Genomic DNA, 26,897 nt, shown 5'->3' with positions numbered 1-26,897 from the left:
ATACACATGAAAATGCAAATTTTGAAACCATTTTGCACATCCACAGGATAAAACCAATCATTCTCCAAATGATTAGGCTAATACAAAATGTATTTATAAGGGAAGTTCTGGAAATCAGGGTGTTTTAATCTTAAAAAACCCACTATTTTTTACCCCCATTTGACCCCCAGGGTGGAAATGAAAATTCCGAAACCTTTTGCACATCCATGGGACACCAACAACTATCTCCTAAAAGATGATTAGGCTACTGTGTAAAATTTTTAGGGGAGTTCAGCGAACCAGGGGCTTTTTTGCCTAAAAACGTCATTTTTCGACCCCCCAATTGACCCCCAGTTTGAAAATGATAATTCCAAAACCTTACTGCACATCTACAGGACACCACCAACCATCTCCCAAAAGATGATTAGGCTATTAATTGAATCTTGCAGCCCATGATATTCTTGCTTTGCTTTCTCTGCCTTTTCAATACCATTATACTGAAATTGTCTTCCAGACAGCTCTGAGAATTGAAAACACCAATTATAACTTTACTAATTTATTGAGAAACAAGTTCATAATAATACAACACACACAATGTTGGATGGAAATGGCCGCAAATTTTGTAGGAGTCAAGGGAGACAACTAGGATACCATAAACAAACGGGCAAACTAGTGGCCTCGCTTAGATGCGAGTGCCATGGAACCCCATGCCTGACACACGCATGATGGCTAGGCACACAAGCTGCACAGCTTTTACACCCTACCTCTGGCTTGCTACCTGGTATAGAATTTTAACACCAACCAGCCTGTAGCCTCTCCTACTTTTATATTGGTAGAGGGGGTCTGAGCACTGAAATGCTGCAGATCCCAAGCAATTTACATTTATTCTACACATTTCCTCAATGGCATTTAACTTCCATGTTAAAACACAGCCATGAGACCCCCCCTCATGCTTTGATGCAGATGGGCAGAGACAAACAGGTTACGCATGTACTCTTGTTTACCTTAATGTTTCCCTGACTCCTCCCCCTTAATAAATGCGACATTGAATTTATTATTATTATTTTTTAAATTAAGAGAAGAAAGAACTGTATCGATATGCTTATAGTAAAGTCCACAAGAAAAAACCCAACTTCTTCCTGAAATAATTGGCATTGGTTGTGAATCTGCCACAATGATCACTTGAGAAGTCCTAAGTATTGAAAGAACAAGGTTAGCTTGATTGAATCCACAGCATGAAATCTACCTAAAAAATATAAAATACTTGGCACAGATTAAGTGATCAAAGAAAAAACAGTCACATGAAACATAATATATATATATCTTTAAAATTGGGAGTGGTGGTTGTGTAACTTTTACTAATGACCAAACTCACTGGATGTTGAAGAGGAAGAAGAAATTGCTATATTAGTTAACTCATCCTGAAGCCTACTTTCCCATGAACTAGATAACTTGTACCAAGTTGTGTCTTATTGTTTAATGCTATCCAAACAATTAAATGAGATTATCTCATATTCATTTCAATAATCTATATTAATTGAATCTTGCAGCCCGTGATATTCTTGCTTTGCTTTCTCTGCCTTTTCAATACCATTATACTGAAACTGTCTTCCAGACAGCTCTGAGAATTGAAAACACCAATTATAACTTTACTAATTTATTGAGAAACAAGTTCATAATAATACAACACACACAATGTTGGATGGAAATGGCCGCAAATTTTGTAGGAGTCAAGGGAGACAACTAAGATATCATAAACAAACGGGCAAACTAGTGGCCTCGCTTAGATGCGAGTGCCATGGAACCCCATGCCTGACACACGCATGATGGCTAGGCACACAAGCTGCACAGCTTTTACACCCTGCCTCTGGCTTGCTACCTGGTATAGAATTTTAACACCAACCAGCCTGTAGCCTCTCCTACTTTTATATAGGTAGAGGGGGTCTGAGCACTGAAATGCTGCAGATCCCAAGCAATTTACATTTATTCTACACATTTCCTCAATGGCATTTAACTTCCATGTTAAAACACAGCCATGAGACCCCCCTCATGCTTTGATGCAGATGGGCAGAGACAAACAGGTTAAGCATGCACAAGGATGATGTCTCCCTTGACCCCGCCACTAACATCGATATGATGTTCCCCACAACAATTTGCACCAAAATTAATATTTATATATGTAGCAATCCTAAACTAGGAAATTACAGGTCATCGCGTCATCGCAACTGAAATCTGACTAAACAAACAAAGGATATTACTGAGGAGGGAAAATTTTGCCCTTTCCCCCTAAAATGAATTCCAAACCACCCTGGATATTATTTAAATAAGCCTTATTCCCCCTTTCAGATAAATGAGTTCCATCATATCTAAATAAACTGCTTTGATGAACATTGATATTTTTGTCATGAAAAATGCAAGCCCCATTAACTTCGGATGTAATGAATTTTCTAATGGCCTTATTCACCTTACGCCGTTTTAAATCAATCTTAGCCCCACCCTTGCCAAGAGGTGCGCCATGCCAATAAAGACGGGGAGGCATTGTTGACCAAATGTGCAAAGTCTTAGGAAGCAATACATTATAACGATACAAACTACATTGAATTTCATGTGAAAATCTAAGTGCAGTATTGCCAGACGTTGTTAAATCATTTGACCCTGCGTGAATGACTAGTACATCTGGGTGTGGTTGATGTTTGAGTTCATCTGTTAACACTTTGTCAATATCTTCCCATTTCAGCCCTCTAATTCCCTTCCAAGTGATGTCCGTCCCAAGATTAAGGTTCTTTCCACCCGGTCTCCTCCCTGCCTCCTCACCAGCCCAATAAGGTATTGAAGATCCCACTATCCAAATCGTCTTGAAACCTGGAATACTTTGGCAAAATTAGCCTATATTCCATTTAACAATGCTAACATGTTATAATCTTATGTAGTTTCTGAAAGCTTTTGACTCCCACCGGCCCAAAGATTTTATTTCTGAATCTGGAAACCCCTGTTTAGCAAGATCTGTAGCCCTGCCTATTCTAAAGCTATGTGGTCTAAAGTGTCCTTGAATGTTCATGAATTGAAGAGCTTTTTGAAGCACGTAGTTGAATTGGTATCTTGTTACACCCTTATTGTCGACATGAATAAAGCATAAAAGGGAACCATCATTAGGGCGCAGCCGTAAAAACTTGAGTACCCACTGTACTGGGCAAATATCCGAATTTATCTGTTTGGAAATATGCAATGTTGTCGTATTTCCCATTTGGTCAGTTTTGGACCTGGGAATTAAGATGCTGACCTTGCTTCTAGTAAACGTGATGTGTGCCCTATGGATATTCAAAACTTCACTTACTCTAAGCAAGCCGTGATATGCAATTGAGAAAACTGTGGAAAATAACACTGCCTCGTAAGATGATCTACATACTGATGGCAATGCTGATACTACACGCTCCAAGGTGGATATAGTTAATGGGATTCGAGAATCTAAAGTGAAACCTCTTTTTTTGTGGAGACCCTGCAAGGCTTTTTTGACAATGAATGATTGAGTGTTATCTTGTATGCCTCTTAATTTGTGTATATATGATAATGCGCTAATGTACAGTGCAGCTGTTCTATAAGCTGTACCTGAAATAGAGAGGTGGGCAATGAAATTAAGCAAAAGATCAACAGGAATGGGGAAATACAATGTGGTCCCACAATTATTCAGGAATTTTTTGAAGTTAGTGAGAGCCCCCTGGTAAGCTTTGTATGTGTTTGCTGATAGTGAACCCTGTATAAGTCTGTTTGCCTCCCTTGTTAAATTTCCCACATATTCTTGGGAAGTGGTGTTGGCCATGGATCTGCTGCCGGTGCTAGCCGTCGGAATTTGCCCCAAATTTTCATGACCCTTTGTGACTTTGATGTTGTCGAGTTGATGACATGTACCACCGCCATATTGTCAATGTAAAACAAAATTCTATTGTTGGAGAATTGATGTTTCCACAATTCAATAGCTACATGGACCGGGAAAAGCTCTAAAAAGGTCATGTCACGGGTTATGCCTTGTACAAACCAGGAAATGGGCCATTGAGCATATGTCCACTTGCCTGCAAAATATATACCAAAGCCCCCCGTATCTCCCCCTGCACTATCAGTGTAGTTGTAGTTGTAGAGTCTCATTATTCACCCATATACCTTCGGTAATGACTGAAATGCCATTAAATGATTGGAGGAAGTCAAGCCAGACTTTGAGGTCTGCTTTCATTTCTAAAGTTACCCGGGTATGGTGATGTGGTTTGTTAAGGCCAATTGTTGCATCAATCAAACGTCGACAGAAAGCTCTACCTGGAGCTATAACTCTACATGCAAAATTTAGCAAACCCAATAAAGACTGAAGTTGCTTAAGAGTAACCTTCTTAAGTGCCATAATGTCGAGAATCTTTTGTTTGATTTCATCAATTTTTACCAACGGTAACCTCATGATCATTTCCACGGTATTAAACTCAATGCCCAAGAACGTAAGAACCCGCGTTGGATATACGGTTTTCTCGTTTGCAATAGGGACCCCTAGATCGTTGCACAGATAAAGAAAAGTGTCTAACGTATTTTTGCAAATGGAAAGTTCTTTGCCACAGAAAAGAAAGTCATCTAGATAATGCAGGATTGAGGCATTTTTTGAGCAATCCTGTATAAGCCAATGCAGAAAGCCAGCAAATCTGTCCCAAATTGCACAACTTATTTTACAACCGAAAGGTAGCATCTTGTAATAAAAACCATCATTGAAGTGAAAACCTAACAAGTCGAAATCAGTGCTGTTCACTGGTAGCAACCTAAAGGCTGATTTAATGTCCGACTTCGCCAGAAACCCCCCCCCCCCCCCCGATCTAATTTTGCAATAATGGCGGCAGCATCATCTATGGTTGAATAGGTTACTGAGCTGTGTTCTGGGTCAATGAAATCATTTATTGAAGCAGATTCTGGATACGACAAATGGTGAATTAGGCGGTAGTCACCGTCTTTTTTAGGTACAAGACCTAAAGGAGAAACTTGTAATGTTGGAAAAGGTGGTTCTTTGAAGGGACCCGCAACCCTCCCCAATGAGACTTCTTTGTAAATCTTTTGCTCTGCAACTGGATATTGTTTGTCCAAACTTGTAAGATTCTTAGAAAACCTGGGTGATCTAGGGCCAAAATACTGTAATTTAATACCATGTTGAAAACCTTCCCTTAAGAATTGATGATCAGAATAATTTTGTGTATGGAAAAAAATTTTTGTCTAGTTTAATTGGGATCTTGCCCAGTTTATACAGCTGACTTGGTGGAACAGGTTGTGGCCGGGTGCTTGCCTCCGCACCTCCTGCAGACGTGCTTGAATCTGCATCTGGGGAAGAAATTGCACTTTTTACCCTGATTGAAATGATAGCAATACTGGGTAGCAGCGGATGTGCTGCTCTCATCTAAATTTTGTTTAGTATTGTTGAAATGATTTTGACTGCCAAAAGAATGTGAACTTTGGTTGGTCACATACAATAGCCAAAATTCTTGACTTATAACCCCCCAGGAGGATTCGGGATTGCTAGCTTTGCGTAGCCGATATTGTTCATCGTATTTGAACCAGCCCTGTGATCTAGAGGCAGCTAGTCTGATATCTCTCATGTATTTTAAAAACTCTTGGGCCCTAATGCGATATTTCTCTAACATAAAACTCATGTAAATCATAAAAGCATTTGTCCATTTTTCAATTGTCAAATATGAACCAACCTTTGACCGGACAATACAAAATTTCCCATCTCTAATTTTAATTTCCCCTTGTCCTCCCAAACTATCATTAATCTCTTTGGCTGATTTTAACAGCAGACCTAACTCGATAAACTGTCCGTCCCAAATTTTTTGTTTTAACTTCAAAGGGATGTGTTGACCTACATTATCAAAACAGCTAAGTTCTGGGACAGGAGTGAAATCAGAAAGATTTACATCAAGGGAGAAATCTGAATCAACATTACCAATGATTGGTGGTGCGAATTCCCCCAAATCACTGTCAGGTGAAGCATCACTCCCTGCAGTCTCTGGTTCGGCATGGTGGGGGGGGGGGGTGATCGTTCCTTTGCGCTCCAGACCTTTGCTGCCTGGGAGAATGGCGAGGCTTTTTGTGCCCTCTGCCCCTGGATGGCGACACCATCTCCCCTCTGATATCTCTCTTCCTTTTTGGTGGCATAGTGCTAAGGATTGGACTGGATTTTTTGTTTGTAACTTTTACTAATGACCAAACTCACTGGATGTTGAAGAGGAAGAGGAAGTTGCTATACTAGTTAACTCATCCTGAAGCCTACTTTCCCATGAACTAGATAACTTGTACCAAGTTGTGTCTTATTGTTTAATGCTATCCAAACAATTAAATGAGATTATTTCATATTCATTTCAATAATCTATATTGTGTAAAATGTAAGAGGAGTTCAGGGAACCAGGGGCTTTTTGCATAAAAAAAGTCATTTTTCTACCCCCATTTGACCCCCAGGGAGAAAATGAAAATTCCAAAACCTTATTGCACATCTACATGACACTACCAACCATCTCCCAAAAGATTATCTGGCTACTGTGTAAAATATAAGAGAAGTTTGAGGAAGAAGAAAGTGTGACAGACGGAGGACGGACGGACATGAGTAACAACGATATACCCGAACTTTCTTTAGTAAGTGCGGGTATAAATATCGTACATGTAATCTTATATGTAAATTTTAAAGCATTTGTGAAGTATCACAAAGATTTTACGAGCCAACCTTGAGAATATTAGTTGAAATTTTTTTTTCCCATGGCAACGGTGGTCAGTTTTAAAAATCAAAATATTTACTGAACATCTAGAGCTGCTGATCATCATTTTTGAATCGTTTTGTTCGCACAAAATAAAATGTCTAGCGTCGTCCTGATTACCTTTTACCAATAGCCACTGTGACGTATGTATTGTTATGGAGAAATTTTGATTTTGAGCTGAGAACACAAAAGATCTAATAAAAAGAAACAAAAGTAATGTTTCTAAACAAACTTTAATTGCGTGTTCGTCTAGTTTCATTCAGAAAAACAAGAGAATTACCCTTTGCAATCCAAATCTTGGCATCAATCATCTTTTTTGAACTTTGTATCACTCTGTTAGGATGGGGGGTCAATTTTCAACGGGGTCAATTTCTTATAGGTAGCACATATAGAAAATGGACCCCAAGGGTTTTTTTTCTACAAAAACTTAATTTTTTCTATAAGGCCAAGGGGTACTTTTTCGATGACCCCCGGTCATTTTTCTATTGGGTCATTATTCGTCTTTACTCCGGCACTAGAAGTGAAACTCACTGGTCTTAAAACCGAGGTCACGTGTTACGGTAGGCGTTGACACCAGAATGAACCCTCACTGCTCAATGATCCTCAGTGCCGACTGTAGGTCTAGATTTGAAGCCTTTACTAGTATATGGTGACGTCTCTATATGAATGAAATGTTCTTGAAAACAAAACACAATCAATCAATCAATCAATCAATCAGGCATTTAATTATAAACATCAATTAAATAGATTTATTTTATATGAATAATAACCACTGATCAGTATATTATCTACCCTGCCCTTGACTTGATTAAACTGATAAAAAATGACCTTTAAGATATGAAACATTGCATTTTCAAAACGAAACTTCGCTTAATACATGTACACTTTTTTTGTTAAAAATCATTCCTTTTCACACCAGAGTTTTCACATTTTATTCATTTCATCAACTTAACAAAGTACGAAGTATTTGCTTGTTTTCTGTTTTTCACAAGTCACGAAAGACATTGAGTATTGTAAAACTAGCATAAATTACTGCCGATGGTCAATTTAATATTAAAGATAAAACGTATTATCAAAAATTGATAGGAAAAATATTAAGTTAATGATTAAGACCCTTATGCAGCTAAAACAATCCGTTTTTTCCATAAACTTCAATATGCCAACAAAAGAATTGACGCGGTTAATATAAGTAATATTCTTAATTACAAAAGGGTCCAGTCTTGTATTCCACCATATTTCAAGTTGAAGACTACACCTTGTATTTCCTACAAATATACATTGACTATTGCTTCCAAACTTCTTAATTACAAGAAGACTTCACAGGGCCTGGATAACGAATATCTGAAACATAATCCTCCATCGTGTTCATGTTCTTCTTCACCCAATAACTATAGTCCTGCTGGACACGTTATTACTGGTGACGTAAATATAGTTAATAATGAGGACCTAAGATCACTAATTTTAAAAGGTCCTAAATATAGGGAACCCCGATGCTTCAATGGGCCAGACATGAAAAAGAAGACCTTGACACTTTGTCAGAATGTATTAAATGCATCAGATGTATGTTAAAATCGCGCATTAAAAGATTGAAGGGCAATATGAGAACCATCTATCCTTCTGTATTCAATAATCCAGAAGTGAAAAAAGAATTAGACAGATTACATGGTCCTTGTTGATAAAGCAGGTAACAACATTGTCTTTGTTTGTAAGGCTCATTATATTAAATGTATTTTAGAGGAACTTGGATTTAATTCTACAAGTGGTAATCCTACTTATACTCATAGTTCCCTTTCTAAGGAAGAAATTCTTCAAAATCATATGTCAGTTTTGAATATTTTTAATATTCCAAACGACCAAAATGAATTTGAATTACCATATCTATATTGGATTCCGAAACTTCATAAAAATCCTTACAAAGATACATAGCAGGTTCCAGTAAATGTTCAACCAAGCCTCTTTCTTTACTCCTCACTAAGATATCAACAGTAGTGAAGGAAAACTTCAAGAGTACTGTGCAACAATATATTCGAGAAGTGGTGAAAAACAGATGTGGATACTTAAAAATTCCAAGGAACTTTTGGAAAATTGGAAATCACAAGATTTTACCAAAATCAACAGCTTAAAAACTTACGACTTTTCAGCTTTATACATAACCATTCCCCACGATAAATTTAAGTCCAGGCTTTTTGATATCATTGACAGCTGCTTTTTCAATAAAAATGGAACTCGTAAATTTACTTACCTTGCCACTGGTCATTTGCAAAATATTTTGTTAAAAAACATTCTGATTGTACACACAAGTACTCTGAAGTTGACATTATAAAGATGCTTGAGTTTCTGATTGAAAAGATGTATTAGCAGACCTTTTTGTATTCATATGAAGCAGAATTTGTTCAAAATCTTATACGTGAAAAGAAGAAAACACTTGCTGTGGCTCATTGCCAATTAATATTTAATTAAAATAAAGAACCTAAAGGAAACTTGACTTCTGTCGTTACATAAACTTCATATGCTGATACATATTGATGTTGGCTTTTCAACTGCATTGACATTTTTTTTTTTACATTTCCTTTGACCTTGACCTCATTTTCTTAAATTAGTGTTTAGCTCAGTTTTAAAGAAACAATTCAAGGTAGTGTAATCAAACTTCATATGCTGATACATACTGATGTTAGCTTTTCAACTGCATCAACGTTTTTGACCTTTCCTTTAACCTTGACCTCACTTTTCTTAAATTTGTGTTTAGCTCCGTTTTAAAGAAACTAATTATGATGGGTTATAATAAGCATATGAAGTTTATGTAACGACAAAAGTCAAGTTTCCTTTAGGTTCTTTATTTTAATTAAATATTAATTGGCAATGAGCTACAAAAAATAAGACATTTACACATTACCAATAGAACAAAAAATACAAATGAAAGAACAATTAATCAGTATGTGAAATAAAATTAAATCGAGCACATACCCCCAAAATATGGCGACCCCAGTCACTCGTAAATGTAATATTACTGCGTTTGTGGTCTCTACATTTAAATAAACAAGATACCGGTACTTATTATTCAAACTTTAAAAAAACATATGATATTCAGTATATTAAAATTTTGTAAAACATACGATCAACAAAACATTATTACCATAACACGCATCACTCTCGAAAACGTTCAGATCAGGGGCGTTAGCACAGTGAATATTATTAGATATACTTGTCAATCCAGTTTAAATCTTAGAGATTTACTCGACAAATAATAATTTTATAAATTCAAATTACTGCGCTGATAATTAAAAGATAATTAAAATTAAAAAATAAAAAAAATTGCAGTAAGACACAGATTTGACGTTTAGTAAGGTCACAACTATGATTATAAGTAAGAACCATAACTCTGTATTGTATGTTGTTTTGAATCACCCTTGATTAATGAAGTCTGAAGGCTTGATGTGTTGTCCATGTAATGGGTCATTAAATCCTTAGAAAATCTCAGTAATCTAGTGATCGAGGTTACTACAATTACTTTGGAAGTAATGCATCTACATCATATCCAGGCAACGAAAATACCGACAAAACTAACGTAAATATATGACAATCTTTTATGTCATGAATTGCACCAAAGTCAGATGAGATTTTTTTTTTTAAATAACATATTTTTTCTTATTACCTAATGCTAAATTCATTAATGGTGTCACTAATGGAATTAGATAGATATTTTAATATGACAAGTAAGATCCACAGGTATGAAAAAAACCCAGATCATTCGATGCGTACATAGTTTAAACTTCCTTATGAATTCTGGGTCAAACTGTTGGTATCTTTAAATGCACTATCCTATTTACCGGTCCTCAAATGACGCCCTTTTAGAAAATCGATACTCATAAATCGTACAAGTATATTCAGTTGAAACCTTGATAAAAAGTGTCTCCAAAAATGTGTATACATGTACACCATGATAGCTGAATAATACATATAATTGAACTGCTTTAAGATCAAAGCAAACACCCCCCCCCCGTAAACTCTTATAGGGAACCAGAGTGCGTATTTATGATTCAAATTAAACCAAAATGCAACCAGTGTTTTAAGTTTATAACAATTCACATACATATAAATTCCTTGTTATTTTGCACACAAAATGAATCCATTAAAAACTCCTTTGGACATGGATATAACTGCTTGGCACAGGTCTAAAGAAACAGGCCCGTAGGAACCAATTTCACTTTGAGGGGGCACAACCATACATTTTCAGTTGAGGGGGGCGCTATCAACTAATTCCTTGACAATCAAAATAAGACAAAAATGTGCCTTTTTCTTGACGTTTTTCTTATGGGAAACATAGAGCGCAGCTTTGAACATGCAAAATTTTTCTGTCAGTAATTAGTCTTGGATAGATACATCTTCATGATGTCATATTTCTAATTACATGACTTTTCATCAAATTAAAAATTACGTATAAAATGCACGTGTATAGCTGTCCAAAGTAAAGCTATATATAAAGTAAAATTAAGATATTCATTTTAAGGGGCCATTTGAGACACTTATCATATATTGCTCTTTGCGTAATGGATAACGAAACATGGGTCACTTTTTATAGCCAAAAAGGAAGATCAATAATAAAATGTGGAATCAAAGAAAAAGCTATCGTTCTTATTAGTGTAAAGAGAAACAAGTGCTCCGAGCATTTTTTTTAATTAGTTTTCATTTTTTTCAAAAGGTCCAGTAAAACATGTAGATACACCCAAAGGAAGGACCATCAATGGTAACTTTTATGTTCAAATTGCACCGAGGAACGATGAACAGATTTCCTGCAAAGGAAGTCCAAATACCACCACCAGGGTAATTTTCTTGTACCTGGCAACGCTGCTGCAAATAAGGACAGAGAAATAAATGAAATTCTGAAGAAAAGAAAGTTTACAGAGCTTTGCCATCCCCCATATTCGTTAGATCTCAGCCATTGTGAGATCTTTTTATTCTAAAAACGCATGAAAACAATCAAAGGAAGATTGTACAATATTAGATATATCATGGAAAATGATATTCATCAGTGTCTTTGGGGCATCCCCAAAGATGGGTATGCTGAGGTTTACTGGTCATGGGTACAAAGACTTAACACATGTGCAAAGGATAACAGGGAATGCTTTGAATGAAAATGTTTAGAATATGTATAACGCACTTTTCTTACTTTTAGATGACATATTGCATTATTTATTGAACGACCCTTGTATTCTGGTGAATTTTTTTTTAGATCCATTACTTTTCGTTATCTTTACCTTTTACATATAGAAAATTAAATGTTTTGTATCTGGATATGAATTTATTTTGTTCTTTAGACAGTATTTTTTTCATATTTTCACTTTGCTTTACACTCGTAAAACACATCTGGAAAAAAATCCCCCTTTTGAAGTAAATTTCATTTCCAAATACAAAACACTGAATCTCATGCACAGTGTGTGCATATATGTATACACAGATATTAATCACCAAATGCTTGAATTATATGGTTGTACATATGTAATAAAAAGTTTGTCAATGGTAAATGGTAAATGCTAAACGTATTAGTATATTTTGGATTTGTACATATAAACAGGTAATCCTGTCCCCTTGGAATATGTCCAATTCTCTGGGACGACATGTGACTGTAGATCCAAAATAAATAATGTTCGTTCTTTAAAAATTCTGAAAAGGATATTTATAAAAACCATTTTTGTAGCTGAGGAAAAACCGTTGATCAATATATCTAATTTGACGTTTATCTGATCTATCCGATTGTAGAACGAAAATCTTCCCTTAAAGAAATGAAGTATGGCCTTTTCAGAAGGTAATTTTGCTTTGATATTCGTTTATGTAAAAATATAAATCTATTTTCTCTTCATAAGTACGTTTTTATGCTGGCTATTCTTAAATAATTTTAACAACTTTCTAGGTAAAAAAAAAACCCCAAATACTTGTTCAAAATCAATTAAAGCATTGATTTGTCGGACGACATATAAAAACAAATTGATAATGACTAATAACAAATTCAATACTTTCGAAGAACTATTAAATTTCGTAAATCCGATATAAGGAAAGTGAACATATTTAAGATAGAGGTCGTTTTTTTTTTACAGTGAAATATGATGAAATTAAACAAACTCATGATGTACAATTATCTTAAAGGATGTGGCAAAATAAATGATGAAGGTTCATTTTTTCACCTTTAATTTTCTTTATATGAAGATAAGGAAGTACTTCAAAATTCTAATTTATCATTTGAGGTTATTCGAGTTCAACATTCTTTTCCTCCCAAATTAGTTTTCTACATCATTTGAGAGTATACGTTCATGCTCAAACTTAACACTTTAAAAGTTATACTGAATATTTTCTTCAAATTTTTCCATGAACACAAAAAGAAGTTCCTGGAATCCATAAGAAAGAATACAACAAAGGCTTCAATTTTAATGGTCCGTGATGAAGGCAATTTCTTTTTAGTTCTTAAGCAGTAATGTCAATCAAACTTTAAAAATATCAAATTTTATGCCTAAAATATTGTGTGGCAAACAAAGATTGTCACTTTAAAGATTGCCCATGGAATAAGATATTTTTAAAATCAATAAAATCAATAACCATACAAAGGAGGATGATAAGTGGGTGTAGCTGTTAGCTGTTTTTAAGTGTCTGTGCACTAACCAAGGCCTACATTTTAAAGATAAATATATACTTCAAGAGAGATTTGGTAGTGATAAGGGATGTGTCACTCTTCGTGTGTTAGCTTTATTTTTTTCTTTTATCAATAGATAAATTTACTTAAAAATATCAGATTTCAAAAACCTTGACGCTCCTATAGAGAATATTATGAGTATAACAATTATATACCGTCATGTATTAATTTTGATAATTCTCAAAAAGAATATACGTGACAGAGGTTGGCCATAAGGAAGGTTTAATAGTATATAGACAATGGTTCCCTACTGCAGTCTATCTCAGCTAGAGGCGATGATTTTAAATGAACTACTAGTAAAATAATTATTATTTGCACTGAGACTAAAATCGGTCTAAATTGTCAAACATTAACAAGATCGAGTCAACAAAAGAGAAAAACTCAATACTCTCAAGGGGACGAGTAAAAACTCTTCTTTAAGGGAAAATAATATTAATAATTAAATCATTAGACAACTGTCCCAATATTCTGAAGATTCAACTTTGTACAAATAACAGGAATGAACCTCTTATGAGGCTATAATGGGGAAGGGAATACCTTGGGATGGGAGTAAAAAAAAGTCAAAGCTCTGAAGTATTTGTGAAGTGACAAAACAATTTTATTGTTGAAGCGACAAAACAATTCTATTGCTTATTTTAAAACATTAGAACTTCGTTATTTAAAATTCATCATAAGTAAAGCTCAACTTCAAATCTCCTATTGATTTGGATTAAGTTGTAATTTATTTTCTTCTGTCACACAATTTTATGCCCGAGAATAGAACAGTTAAATTGCAAATTCTGAGTTGAAAAACTTCATATTAAAATAACGGGAATAGGCAACTTTCATTGCCATTTTATTTACAATTTTGGAATACTCTTTTCCATTTGAAAAATAACTTCAATCCAAGGACTTAATAAACTCAGAATTCTCAGTTAATTCAAAAAAATTTTCTTCATATTCTAAAATCCAATACCCGTGTTTGTAAAGTCTGTTTTGGGCACTGTTATTGTTTATGGTTAAATTTTACCGGTTGTAATCGATTTGCGTACACTGCACACATCACTGAACACGAGCACGTGTTGGTTTTGTATGCTTACCTTTCTATTCTGACTTCTTTTGACTATATTTATATAATTTCTTTCAATACATCCAAGATTTCCAACTTATTTTAATAGTAAGGAGAAATTTTATTAGGTGAAAGTGTAAGGGTGTATATCATTCAAGCACGGCAGAAACTCTAGAAATGATAACTTTCAAATAAAAGAGGTTCTTAACTGTCTAAAATAAAAGTTTAAAAAAGCTCCGGGAACATGTAAAAGATAAAATTCTTGCAAAGGTTTTGAAGGATATAAAATTCAACATTGTATTTATGTCCCTTGAGTATATAGCGGAGCAGATAGTTTGGGAAATCCCTGGCAAAAATTTACTATAGCTAACTATAATTTACTATAGTGTACTATAGTAAACTATAGTAAATACTTTGATACTTTGATTTACTTTTAAAGTTTACTTTAGAATTTTTTTTGAAGATTTAGAGCCTTAATATTCTTAAACGACATACCAGTGATGTAAATTTTTAAAAGAATATATAAATATGCAAATAATATTTGCTTTAAATAAAAGAAAAGAATAAGTAGGAATTAAGAAAATGAAATATTACGATCTGAAATTCATAGTAAACTATGATTTAATATAGTAAAAATTTGATTTACTATAGTGAAAACTTCGATACTATAGTAAACTATAGTTTACTATATTGATTTTTATTAGTATTTATTTGTATTAGTATTATTTATTATTTTTTATTCACTTAGTAACAAACAAAAAATTCTGCATGAAAATTCCTTGACTATTACTAGTACCTGGATAAGAAATATTGTCGGCCATTTTCAAAATGGTCCCCCAATTTAAAAAAATGTGTCAGTTTTTATAATGCTATTATAAATATTTCTTGGTAACATTTTAATTTCTTAAGAAATAATGAATCAAAATCTGGTATATGATATTACTTGAGATCCATGTTATATATACATGTAAATACACTGTGCATGCACTTAAATACAGATTTAAGAAAATGAAAGATCTAATATTCTGAGCAGTTACAGCTGCATAGAAAAGTGCAAGGTTATCTTAACCTGCAGTTGCCAGAACACTTACATTTAAGTAGTTCTTGATGCCGCTGTTGGCAGCCAGGGTGTTCAGAGGAATGAAAAAACCACATCCCTTTTCCCAACCCCAACTGAAAGTGATGGTATAGTTTGCATAATGACTGACCCCATGTATATACAGCTTGCGATAAATATCTCTTGATGTGATTTACAAGACCAGCTCTTGAGTGATGAAAGCAATTATAGGTACGCTGTTTACGAGCAAAGAGGACAAGACGTGCGCGCATAATTTACTTGATTGGTACTACTAGACAGGGTGCCTAGAAGGAGTAAGCATCAAGTGTCGACCGGTTACACTCGTCGTGAGCCATATGTATTGATCAGGCAGACGGAATTCTATATAACCTTAATCCAATACTTCAGGAATACTTCTGATGTGTTCTAAAACACATTCCAGGCCTGCCATGCTTTCTTTTTACCTTACCCAACAAATGCTGACATTGAATAACAACCTTTTAATGCATGAAAGAATTGTATGCCCTTGATATGCATCCCACTGATCTAACAACAATATGAACTGGTATCTGTCGCAAATTTTTGCCCTTTCCAAATGCCACCCATAACTGATCAACATATAAATCATAATGAGACTTCCACATCGGTTCCAACCATGTCTGTATCCGAACTCACTGTATGTTAAATGACCCGCTTCTACCCTTTGCTGCGAATTTTGCAGGTAGTAACAAACGAGTATCAGCATCTTCATCGTTGCAAGGTGATATAAAATCGGTATCTATAGCTTTGTAACTGCATGACATTTTATTCCTTTGTTAAAACTATAGTTGCCGCTGTATTTGTGTTAACAATTTTGTCTGCTAAAAAACAAATAGTTCAGTTTTTTTTCTCGTCATGTCGAATAAAAGTGTCCCATGACTTTCGTGGTCTAATGTTTCCAATAACTTTTCGTGTAGATCCCATGCCGAACTTTATTCTAGTTTCACCTGTAAGACTATCGTCTTTTTAAACATCGAGGGCAATGTCTACCCTCAAATGGACTTGCGCTAGAAATTTGATGCTTGGAAGAATGTCATTGGCATAATTACCAATGATACGACCTTGTCCGGGTTGTTTAAGGAATGTTTTTGAGTTTCGTGTGAGTTATTGGTGTGTAAATCACACAGGCTTGTCACGTAGGCATATTTTATGTAGCGCGCTATACATTCCGTATACTTACATTTTACATGTTCAAAAGCACCAAAAATATATTCAATGTTTAAATTATTTGCTGCCATAAATCATTACAATTTTATTAACGTCTCTATAGCTCATTGTGACGTCACTTTAGCAGTTTCTCCGTGCATATTACTACGCGTGGGTATACATGAAAATGGCATTTAAATCAATTTCACGGTTGGCTTAGTAGAAAAACACAGCAAATGTAAATATTTTGAATTCATTAAGACGTATCGTCATTAACTAGCGAATCAACAGTCCGTACATTATTTAGCATCTCTTGACCACCTTCCAAAATAGGCATCAAATAAGATTCTACACCGGTAACTAGCCATTTTGTGATAGTGTAAGGGCATTTTTGATATTCAAATTCGAAAAAAAAAATTCTTGTAGATCACATTACAGTGTACGTACTCTAATATGAAATAAAAAGCCTGGGAAAAAAGGCTACAGTCATCTTTTAATTTGCCAATTTACTTTGACTTTGAATAAACAGAATTTTGTTTGGGATTAAATAGGCAAAATTTATTCTTTTTTAACTGGTCCAAAATAGCCTGGATCATCAACTTCATTCATATTCAAAAGGAATGAATACTGCTCTCTCCTCCTGTCTCCTACTTTCAATATTTGATCTACAATTTCAGTTTCGACAACAGCTTTGGTACCTAAACTATGCAAATCCAGTTACTCTTCTTCAAATGGATTTCCCATTTCCGAAAACGTAATTAGAAGCCGTTTTACTTTTTGAATTGCATCCCCTGTCAACCGGACACACCCGCCGTGTGCTCCTTGTCATGATCGGATAAAATCCGCAGACAATTCAATATGAAAATAAATCCTTCTGAGCAGCATGACTTTCTTCATGATGTTTTTGCTTCTTCTCGTTGACATTCCCATACACTTCTGTAAACTCATCATTTAGTCTGCTGATTTCTGGTTCAGCCACCATCCAGCGCCTTAACTCAACTGGATACCAAATTACATGTATCCCTATCGCTCCACCATTACCTTTTACAATAGCATTGTTCTGCTCATGGGCTTGGTCAATGGCAAAGTTTTAAAACTAGCTATCACTCTTTCTAACAGTAAAGTTTCCATAGCAATTTCTTTGTATATTTCAAGATGTTTGCAAAGACGAAAAGGGTGCACTTCGCATTCTTGTTGAGCATAATGAAAAATTTAGAACGGCAATAATCACATTACATCAACTTCAATGGTTTTGAAAAAGCTTTTGATATCATCAAAACAGAGAGTTTTATAGTACTAAGACATTATGGAATCCCTGTTAAGATCGACAACATGATAAGGACGCTGTACGATGTTAAAAATACAAAATTTCATAAATTAACTTTGACTGATAGAATCATTAATTGTAAAAACTGGGATAAACCAGGATTGTCCCCAATTACCAACAGTTTCTTGAAAGATGTCGGCTGGGTAAGAAGACTGCCCTTCACAAAAGTGCAAGAGGAATTCGGTCCCCTTAGGTTAGAGGATATACGACCTAGACTTTGCAGAAGAACTTTCAACTTTTATCTAACAGGCATAAGATACAGGATACAACAAATTAAACATTTGAAACGTCAGAGAACCAAAATTAGAATATTCAATACTAACATGAAATCCGTCATTCTCGACATCATTCTAAACAGGGTTTATTTCTCCTCTCAAGAGTTGCTCTTTATGAGTATATCAACAATCTGTATTGTAAGCAGGGCATACATGGAGGCCTAGGCAGCCGATATGAAAGTCGCAAACTTTACCTTCACCTTTAAAGTTTTATATATATATATATATATATATATATATATATATATATATATATATATATATATATATATATATATATATATATATATATATATATATATCACTAAAAATGACCAACGACACGAAAAATAGAAATTGTCAAATTTTCGGGACACCCTGTCCCTTCCTCAGGACAAAGAAAAAAAGTTAAGAAGTCATAAAAACAAAGGAAATAGAAAAACAAAAAAGGCTAGCACTACTACTTAACTACCAAACACTATTTATTTACAATGTTACATGTTGAGTTTGAATTTTATAATCAGTTGTAAAGAAATAAATCCGGACCGCTATGAAATACGTCCAGTCTCTCGGGTGTACTCTGGTGAAGTGCGATTTACATAATTGAACGAATCAATTATCGCTAATTAATTACGTCCAAGCAGTAAATCGTACACTGTCTTATTTTCTCAAAATAGCTTAACTTTACATAATAAAAAGAAACTAAAGAAAGATAATTTAGATGTATAATAAATTTAATTTAGAAATGTTTTAGGGCTGTTTATTGGATAAAAGAAATAATAAACAGAAATGTAAGCAAAAAATCTATGCGTGGGTTGTTGCAGAAATGATAAAACGAATTATCGGTAAAGTTAACACTATTTAGAGAGAATAAACTTGTTTGTTACAATCAGGAATTGGATCTTGTTCACTTTCATCCTGGTGAAGTCATTTAGTTTGTTGATACCATTAGGGCGGAATGACTTCAGTCTGTGCATTCAGAACTTTTCCTTGCTTTTTCTCTGAGCATCGGTCCAATTCGGATTATGGTCAATAACCACTTCTGTCATGTCCTCCCATTTGTGACCTTCAAGGTTAAAATGATATCCAACGGGTTCATTGAGTTTTTTGGTCTTAATGGTCGAACGGTGATTATTGATTCTCCTGCGGATATCTCCCGTTTCCCCAACGTACTGTTTGGAACAAACTTTACAACTGATGAGATATATGCAGTTTTCTGTTTGACAAGACAAATTCCCTAGAATTCTGTAGCTGCGGCCTGTTACGGGACTTTTAAAGCTGTCTGTGTAAGAGCTATGCTTACAGAGAAGACATCTTCTGTCAGAGCAAGCTCTAAAGCCTCCGTTAGGTAATGGATTGTCCAATCTGTTTCTAACTACCATGTCCTTTAAGTTCCTCGGGCGCCTGTAGGCAGCCAATGGAGGTTCCTTAAAGACCTCTGCCATTCTTTTGTTAGAGTGGAGAATTGGCAGGTTCTTTTTAAGAATACCGCTGAGGTTCTTAAGGACGGGATGGTATGTGGTTACCAGAGGGACCCTGCTGCTATTTTCTTTCTCCTTGTAGAGTAAGAGGTTTTGTCTATCGTGTCCTGCCATCTCATCAATAGCAGTTTGTACGTTGTGGGCTTTGTAGCCTCTATTGCATAACACTTTTGTTAATATTGAAAATTAGTTAAAGCTTGGTCTGCTTGACTTTTACAATATTTCAGTGCAACATAAAAATTTTGAGCTTGAGATGTTTCATGATCCCGGGGCCAAGTCTTCCAACAAACTGTTGGAATACCGATGGTCTTTGATTGTGCTCCTTTATTAGCCGTCCTGTTTTATATTCCTGTGAAGCAGATTTTATTAAAAAACTTTAACATGAGTAGAAAAAACTTGCTGTGGCCTTCAACTCGACATTTAGATATATCGACGATATATTATTAATTAGCAATGGTTTCTTTCATTCATTTGGCGATTCGATATGTCCCAGTTAACTTAAAATAAAAGACACCACAGAGTCTCCCATATCAATTTCACATTTTTGGATGATTTTCTGACTATTGGCGATAAGGGCCAACTAACAAATAAATTGTATGACAAACGAAATGACTAACTTTTCCATCGTCAACTTTCCTTATTTATGTAGTAATTTCCACATACAATTGCATATGATGTTTACATCTCCCAACTTATTCTATACTCAAGAGCATGCTCCGAGTACGATCAATTTTTAAACCGAGGCAGGCTCCTGACAGATAAATTGATGTTACAGGGATTTCAACAACCTCGTTTAAAGTCAGCATTTCGTAAATTTTAGAGTTGTTATTATGACCTTGTTACAAATATAACCTATCATTGGATCGCAATTTGGCCGACTTGTTTCATACCAATTGTTAGGCCTTTGTTTTTTTTTTATACTGAATTTGACTACGGAATGTTCCATCTACCTGATCAATACATAGGGCTCACGGCGGGTAGGACCGGTCATCAGGGGATACTTACTACTCCTAGGCACCTGATATCTCCTCTGGAATTTCTAGGGGTCAGTGTTTTATGCCCTGTTCACAGAATTGTATTGTTTATAGATTTTTTCAGATCGTTGTTCGTTATCCTCACCTTTATCAGAGAACATAAGCAGAAAATCTATATAAAAATTGTTTGGGAGGAGATCACATTACATCTGTATTCTAAAAAGTAATGCAATATGTACATAAAAAGAAATTAGATATAAACAAATATAGATGTAGATATAATTTTTTTTATGACCCCAATATAGACGGCGGAATGCAATTTTTTAAATATTTTGCAAAAAATTTCCAAATCATTTAAATGATTTATGGCTTTTTGAACTGTTGTTTGTTTGTTTGTTTCTTGTTTAACATCCCTCTCGAGAATTTTTTACTCATATGGAGACGCCACCACTTGCCGCTGGAGAGCTGCAAATTTTAACCTATGCTCGGCATTCAGGGCCATTGAGCAGTGAGGAATCTTTTTCGTGCCAGCATCTACTGCAACGCGGGACCTTATCCAAAAGACCGGTCTCTATGTCCCAGAGCGGGATTCGAATCCGCGACGTAAGGATCAACTCCTTACTCCGCGACTCTAGAGCAGACGCAAGCGACAATAAAAGTGGCGGCATAAATCGAAGGTTTTAACAATGTTTGGATCTGTAGCTCTCTGGTTTGTCTGTCCGAATTTTCTCAACCAGAGACCTACAGATCTGCAGCTAAGATGAAACATTCTTCTGGATGATTTATAAAGATCGGTCTTCCGGTGGCACACTAGAACTTTTTCTAGTAAATTTGCATGATGGTGGTATATTAGAAATATTCATATCAGAGGACTTATATATATATTTTTTTAGCTTTTTAAAGTTTTTTTTTTCATTAAAAAGTAGTCTGCATGGCTCATTCCATTTAGCTTCGTTTTTTTTTTTCATTATTTACTAAAGCAACCTATTCCATCTCCTTCATCGAGTCGACGGATATTGAGAGGGATAGGCATTTCATTGATTTTGGCAACTCGGGAATATATTTTGACAAAGTTTTGTATCCTGATTTTGCTAAATCGATTTTGATTGGAGAGGATTTAAGTGCCTCAAGTTTGTCTTCCTGACATACAAAACACGTTGACCAATCTGTGCTCTGCTTCTACCGAGCAGTTAAAGACAGCCGAATTCTTTTCGACAAAGCAATCGATAATAAAAGACAAAACGACTTTTCTCTTCAAAGTGTCGAGCACGTTGCGAAAGAACGACTGCTACAATTTTCCTGGCTAATGTTATGGTATAAAAATTCAATATTACAAAACGTTATAAATAAGTCATTTTGTCTTTGTTTTAAAGCATGATGGTTGAAATGTCTTTACAAAGTATGGTTTTACCCCTAATACATCACAAAATGTCCAAATTATGGTCAATATGTTAGTAATTAAACAGACCGTATCTGATGTTAGGCTGTATGGAAATTTCACCGATTTGCTTTGGTGGCATCTTGAAAATGACGGAAATTGCTGTGGCAGCAATGATTTTAGATTAAAGTTTTATCAGATAGCTATTTAATTGCTTGTCTTGTGAAATATCTTGGCGAAATTTTTATTTAAGCCGCAACACTAATCAAAATAAAAAATTAGCAGGTGATACAACAGCAAATAATGAATTAATCAATCTTCCCTTTTATGTAATTTAATTTTTGTCCTATTTTCTTAGATTTTGTGGAAAGAAAAGGTGACCTGGAATGGTGTGAAGGTAAGTAACAAACGAATATTTCTATAAAGATGCAAAATCTCACAAACTTCTTTTACCTGCCACTCATAAGTCATAATCTTTCTATTTTAAAAAGAGAATCCGAGTACAGTAGTATTTCGAATATCATTAATATAAATAGTTAAAAAACACAAGATAAATCAATAGGAAATATATATCGCCAGATTCTTTTACAAAAAAATCCGATTAGAGTTTTAAACTTGTACTTATAAAATGGTGGTACGGTTATCTCAGAGGGAGTTTAAAACAAATGGATCATCTCAGAACTCATTAAGTCTAATCAGGTTTATAAACTTAATTAAGAATTCTCTATTTGAAATAGGTATATGTAAATTACTGTGAAATCACTAATTATAGAGGGAGTTTAATTTTCGTTGTTTTCGAAGTATGAAGACACCCACGAATTCATGTCCACCACGAAAATGTCATATACATAACTACTCAACATTTCTTCTTCCACGAAATCAAATCCCTACGAACGCCTATTTTTTGTTCCAATCACGAAGATTTGACCCCATGAAAATGTCTGATTTTACTGTAAAGCATTCGATTCTAAGAAGGCTCTCTTTTAACATTCAGGATCCGGTTTCACGTTAGTGAAAGTTAGTTTAAATTAGATGTATATAATGTTTTTTGATTTTCTGAAATGCACAAAGTATACATACATTTTTGCAGGAAAAATACCTAGCTGGAAATGTTCGCACATATGCCACCTACAATACCACTGAAGTTCGAACGACCTTTACCATCTTAATGAATTTCTCTTCAGTGGTAGTAGGTGGTTATTGTTGAGGACCTTTTCTGGTCACTTTCCTTAGTTTTTTGGCCGCGCTGAAAAACAATTTGTGGACTCCATGTTGTAGATTTCCACATTTAAATTTCACCTTTCCATGGTACAGATGGCATGAATCAAGTCAGTTGTCTCAGCCCACATACATTGCATAATTTTTTTGGTTGGTGATTTGGTTACGCTGCTTAGTGTACAGTGTTTCCTTATCTGCTTTCTAAAAAGTTTGCCAAAAAATTTCTGAAAGACCCCAATTTTTTTATATCTTTCTCTTTTGATAGACATTTTCCCATTAGATTCAAGTCTCTACTGTTTGACTGATGTCTGAAAAAGATAGTTTTGCGATAACTCAATATTAGGAAATGTTTAGAAGTCACTATAAATTCAAGATTAGTAAATTTCTTGTGTGAAATTCTTCCTCAAGACAAAAAAAAGTTCTCACTCAAGAAAACTCCTTTTAAATTTCGTTAGACTTTCTGTCTTTTAATAATATTATATTAAGTGTATGCATACAACATTTTAAGAATATGAAGAGAAATATTGAACACATATTTTGAAAGATATTAATCATGTCATTTTGGTTTCCAAATGCTCAGGAGCGTAGTTCCTTAACTAATGAAGGTTTAATTACATTTCGTGTAGCCAAATTTAAAAGCTAGTTATGTAATTGACAATTTTTTTTTACCAACCACATCTTAATTGTAATTTAATTAAACTTACTTTCGTGCAACCGGATCCAAAATGATTAAATTTCTAACTTGAAAGCTTCTAATATATAGAAAATTAAATTTCTCTGCAAAAACTGCTAAGTGTTTTAATATGTGACATGTTGTTTGTTACAGAAGAAACCGTGGAGCTTGTGTCTAGTTCAGGATTGCCATCCAGTGTGAATACAAGTGGATATATCGGTAATGATATTTATCATTTTATGACCTACCATTTATAACTCTTAAAGGAGAGAGAGAGAGAGAGAGAGTGATAGAGAGAGAGAGAGAGGAGAACTCCAAATGACAAAGTTGTGTCAAAAATGGATAATCTGTACACTCATTTCCGAGTTTTTAGGTTTTGGGTTTCCAGATTTATATTCTTCTCATTTTGTAATCATCATCATCTTCCTTATCTACGACTCATAAAAACTTCTGTATTATTATTTACCTGCTTTTGTGAACATATTTTATGGACATTTTAAAAATTGCCGAATAAAAAGGCAAACGAAAGATATGATGAATTTCGTAATTCTTATATACTTTATGGTACTTAATTGTTCCCCCTTCTGCATAAATAATAGCCTTTATGCGACAAGGCATGTTATGAATTACGTTTTTGGAACTCAAAATCCATTCCTGCTGTAGTTGTTTTCACTTATCTCTTTTATTAGTTGGCTTGCTTCTCATTTGTTTTAAGTGGATTTAAATCAGGATTTTTTTCGAGGTCATGGAAGTGTAGAAACTACATTTTGTTTTATAACGATAAATTATCTTGTGCGTCTAGAGATATGGCACTGTGTTATGTTCTGCTGAAATACTATCAATGCAAAACACACGTTACAGTGACATATCCCTTGGCGAAAGGTGAAGATAACGACAGTATCGAGCTGATTTCAAAGCTTATTTGAACGATGTTAAAACAGCATTGGTTAAAACCCTATTACGTAAAATATTTCCCTGATTTAAACAAAATTGAAAACATTTGAGGTCGGTCAAAACATACCAACGACTGAAAAGTATACGTGGATGGCACAACAGCAGGAACGGTATACAAGTCCAGAGATATTCTATGAGATATAATTCTTCACAACCCCCGTTGCATTTGTGAAAGGGGAGCAACTAAGTGCTACAGAGTAAATTATCAATCATGAATATGAAAAGTTTATTAATATTCCAAAAGTCTTATATCTTTTGTTTTTGTCTTTACTTAGCACCACAATATTTCTTTCAAAAATATGCATTTAATTTGTACATAAAGCATTTTAGATTGTAAACTTTTTGAGGATTTTATAAATAGACTATGATCATGTAAAATTTCATCTGTTTATGGAATGGAACATTTTTGTTTTTAGATCGAAGCCACCACACATCAGGAGCAAGCTTCATAGTGAACCGAAGAGCTGTATACTCTCTAGAAGGTTACTTCTATTCGTTATTATGACGCTCTTTCGAGATATTTGTAAATATTAAAAAAATCGTGCTTTGAATTTCATAAGTTTTTTTTCGTCATCCCAAATAAATTATACATAGAAAATTACATGAAGTTAATTATACTCGTACTCGAAAGAATAACGTTTTGTTTTGAAATGGGAAATGAATATTTAGCCATAAAAGATAATCATATAAATCTATTCTTTAAATGAAACTAACTGAAAACTGAATTCCGAAGACCATTTGTATAACACATTGAAAGCTTTATCACACACCCCCTCCAAAAATACAGTTTAGGTACAGGACAATTATCGTGGCAACCTTTCTTTCTTAATGTTTAATTTTAAATGAGAAATGTAAGGACTGTTTATATTCAAAGCTTGGAAAGTTTTCAATATGGACAGAATAAAGGGGGAGTTTCGATAAGGCCGTTTTTCTGCCCCTCACGAAATTTTATGAAATTTTGATATTTTGTAGAAAAACTTCTAAACTTCCTAAAAATATGAAAATAATTTATGTTACGCATTTTCCGGTCACGTGATAATTGAAAATTTAAGTATACCCCCATTTCGTATATTTTGGAAGTAGACATTTTCATAGGGGGAAAGTGGATTTTTTAACCGTCAAAATCGTAAATGAAATAGGATAAATATGAATAAAGACATAAATTAACCAATCTCAATAATCTTTTTTACGGAAAATGGTGTTTATCTTATGCGAATGTTTTTTTAAGGTGCGATATTTTTCTGGCGTGTCAAATGTTACTTTTCTTTAAAAGAGGATGCATTTAACTTATGAAACGTAAACATTTAGAAAGTTTTAACATCATAATTAATCGAGAGTTTATACATAAACTTTATAATCAATATTTAACATTTTCCCATACGAAAAATGCAAATGAAAAGATATGTAGACATGAGATAGGTGAATGTAAAAACGTCATATACAGGTATATGCACTACATTTTCATCAATAAGGTTATACAACTACATGTTTTATAAAAATATACCTTAATATCATAAAATTGAAATTAAATAACATGTTTTGAAATAAAAAGATTAAAAAATAAATGCAATTTTATACATACATGAATAAAAAGTTTACTTAAAAGCATCATATTGCTAGGTAAGCCAGTACATTGTAGGTGCAAGGTAAGAAAAATATTTTATCTGGCGGCCGCCACATAATTATTCGGCCAAATAGTTTTCCTGCGGCCACCACATAAATGACTGGCGGTGACCAGAAACTTATCTGTTGGCCGCAACATAAATAACTAGAATCCGACAAATAAGTTCCTTGCGGTGTAGTCATGTAATCTAATAAAACATAAATTTAAAGTTATGAGGTGAAGACCTTATGAAGTGAATTTTTGTATGAAGTGTAGATTTTATCTTTGCTAATAAGGCATGAAACTCCAAGATTTGA

General features: G+C 34.3%; 1 protein-coding gene across 1 annotated transcript; it reads right to left on the bottom strand.

The window, feature by feature from the left end:
• Nucleotides 1–1,611: 1,611 nt before the first annotated feature.
• Nucleotides 1,612–6,312, bottom strand: LOC133202864 (uncharacterized). The gene is made up of 3 exons (XM_061338736.1): nucleotides 5,993–6,312; nucleotides 4,135–4,298; nucleotides 1,612–3,897 (listed from the first exon to the last, which is right to left on the bottom strand). The coding sequence occupies exons 1-3, from the start codon at nucleotides 6,151–6,153 to the stop codon at nucleotides 2,894–2,896; spliced, it is 1,329 nt and encodes a 442-aa protein (XP_061194720.1). The 5' UTR covers nucleotides 6,154–6,312; the 3' UTR covers nucleotides 1,612–2,893.
• Between the last annotated feature and the right edge of the window lie 20,585 nt (nucleotides 6,313–26,897).

The sequence above is a fragment of the Saccostrea echinata genome, unplaced genomic scaffold, assembly GCF_033153115.1.
Source record: "Saccostrea echinata isolate AGI-Se365-2 ecotype Australia unplaced genomic scaffold, CSIRO_AGI_Sech_v1 ptg000047l, whole genome shotgun sequence".
Classification (NCBI taxonomy): domain Eukaryota; kingdom Metazoa; phylum Mollusca; class Bivalvia; order Ostreida; family Ostreidae; genus Saccostrea; species Saccostrea echinata.
Note: the sequence above shows the minus strand (reverse complement) of the source record. Positions and strands in the feature narration are given on the sequence as shown.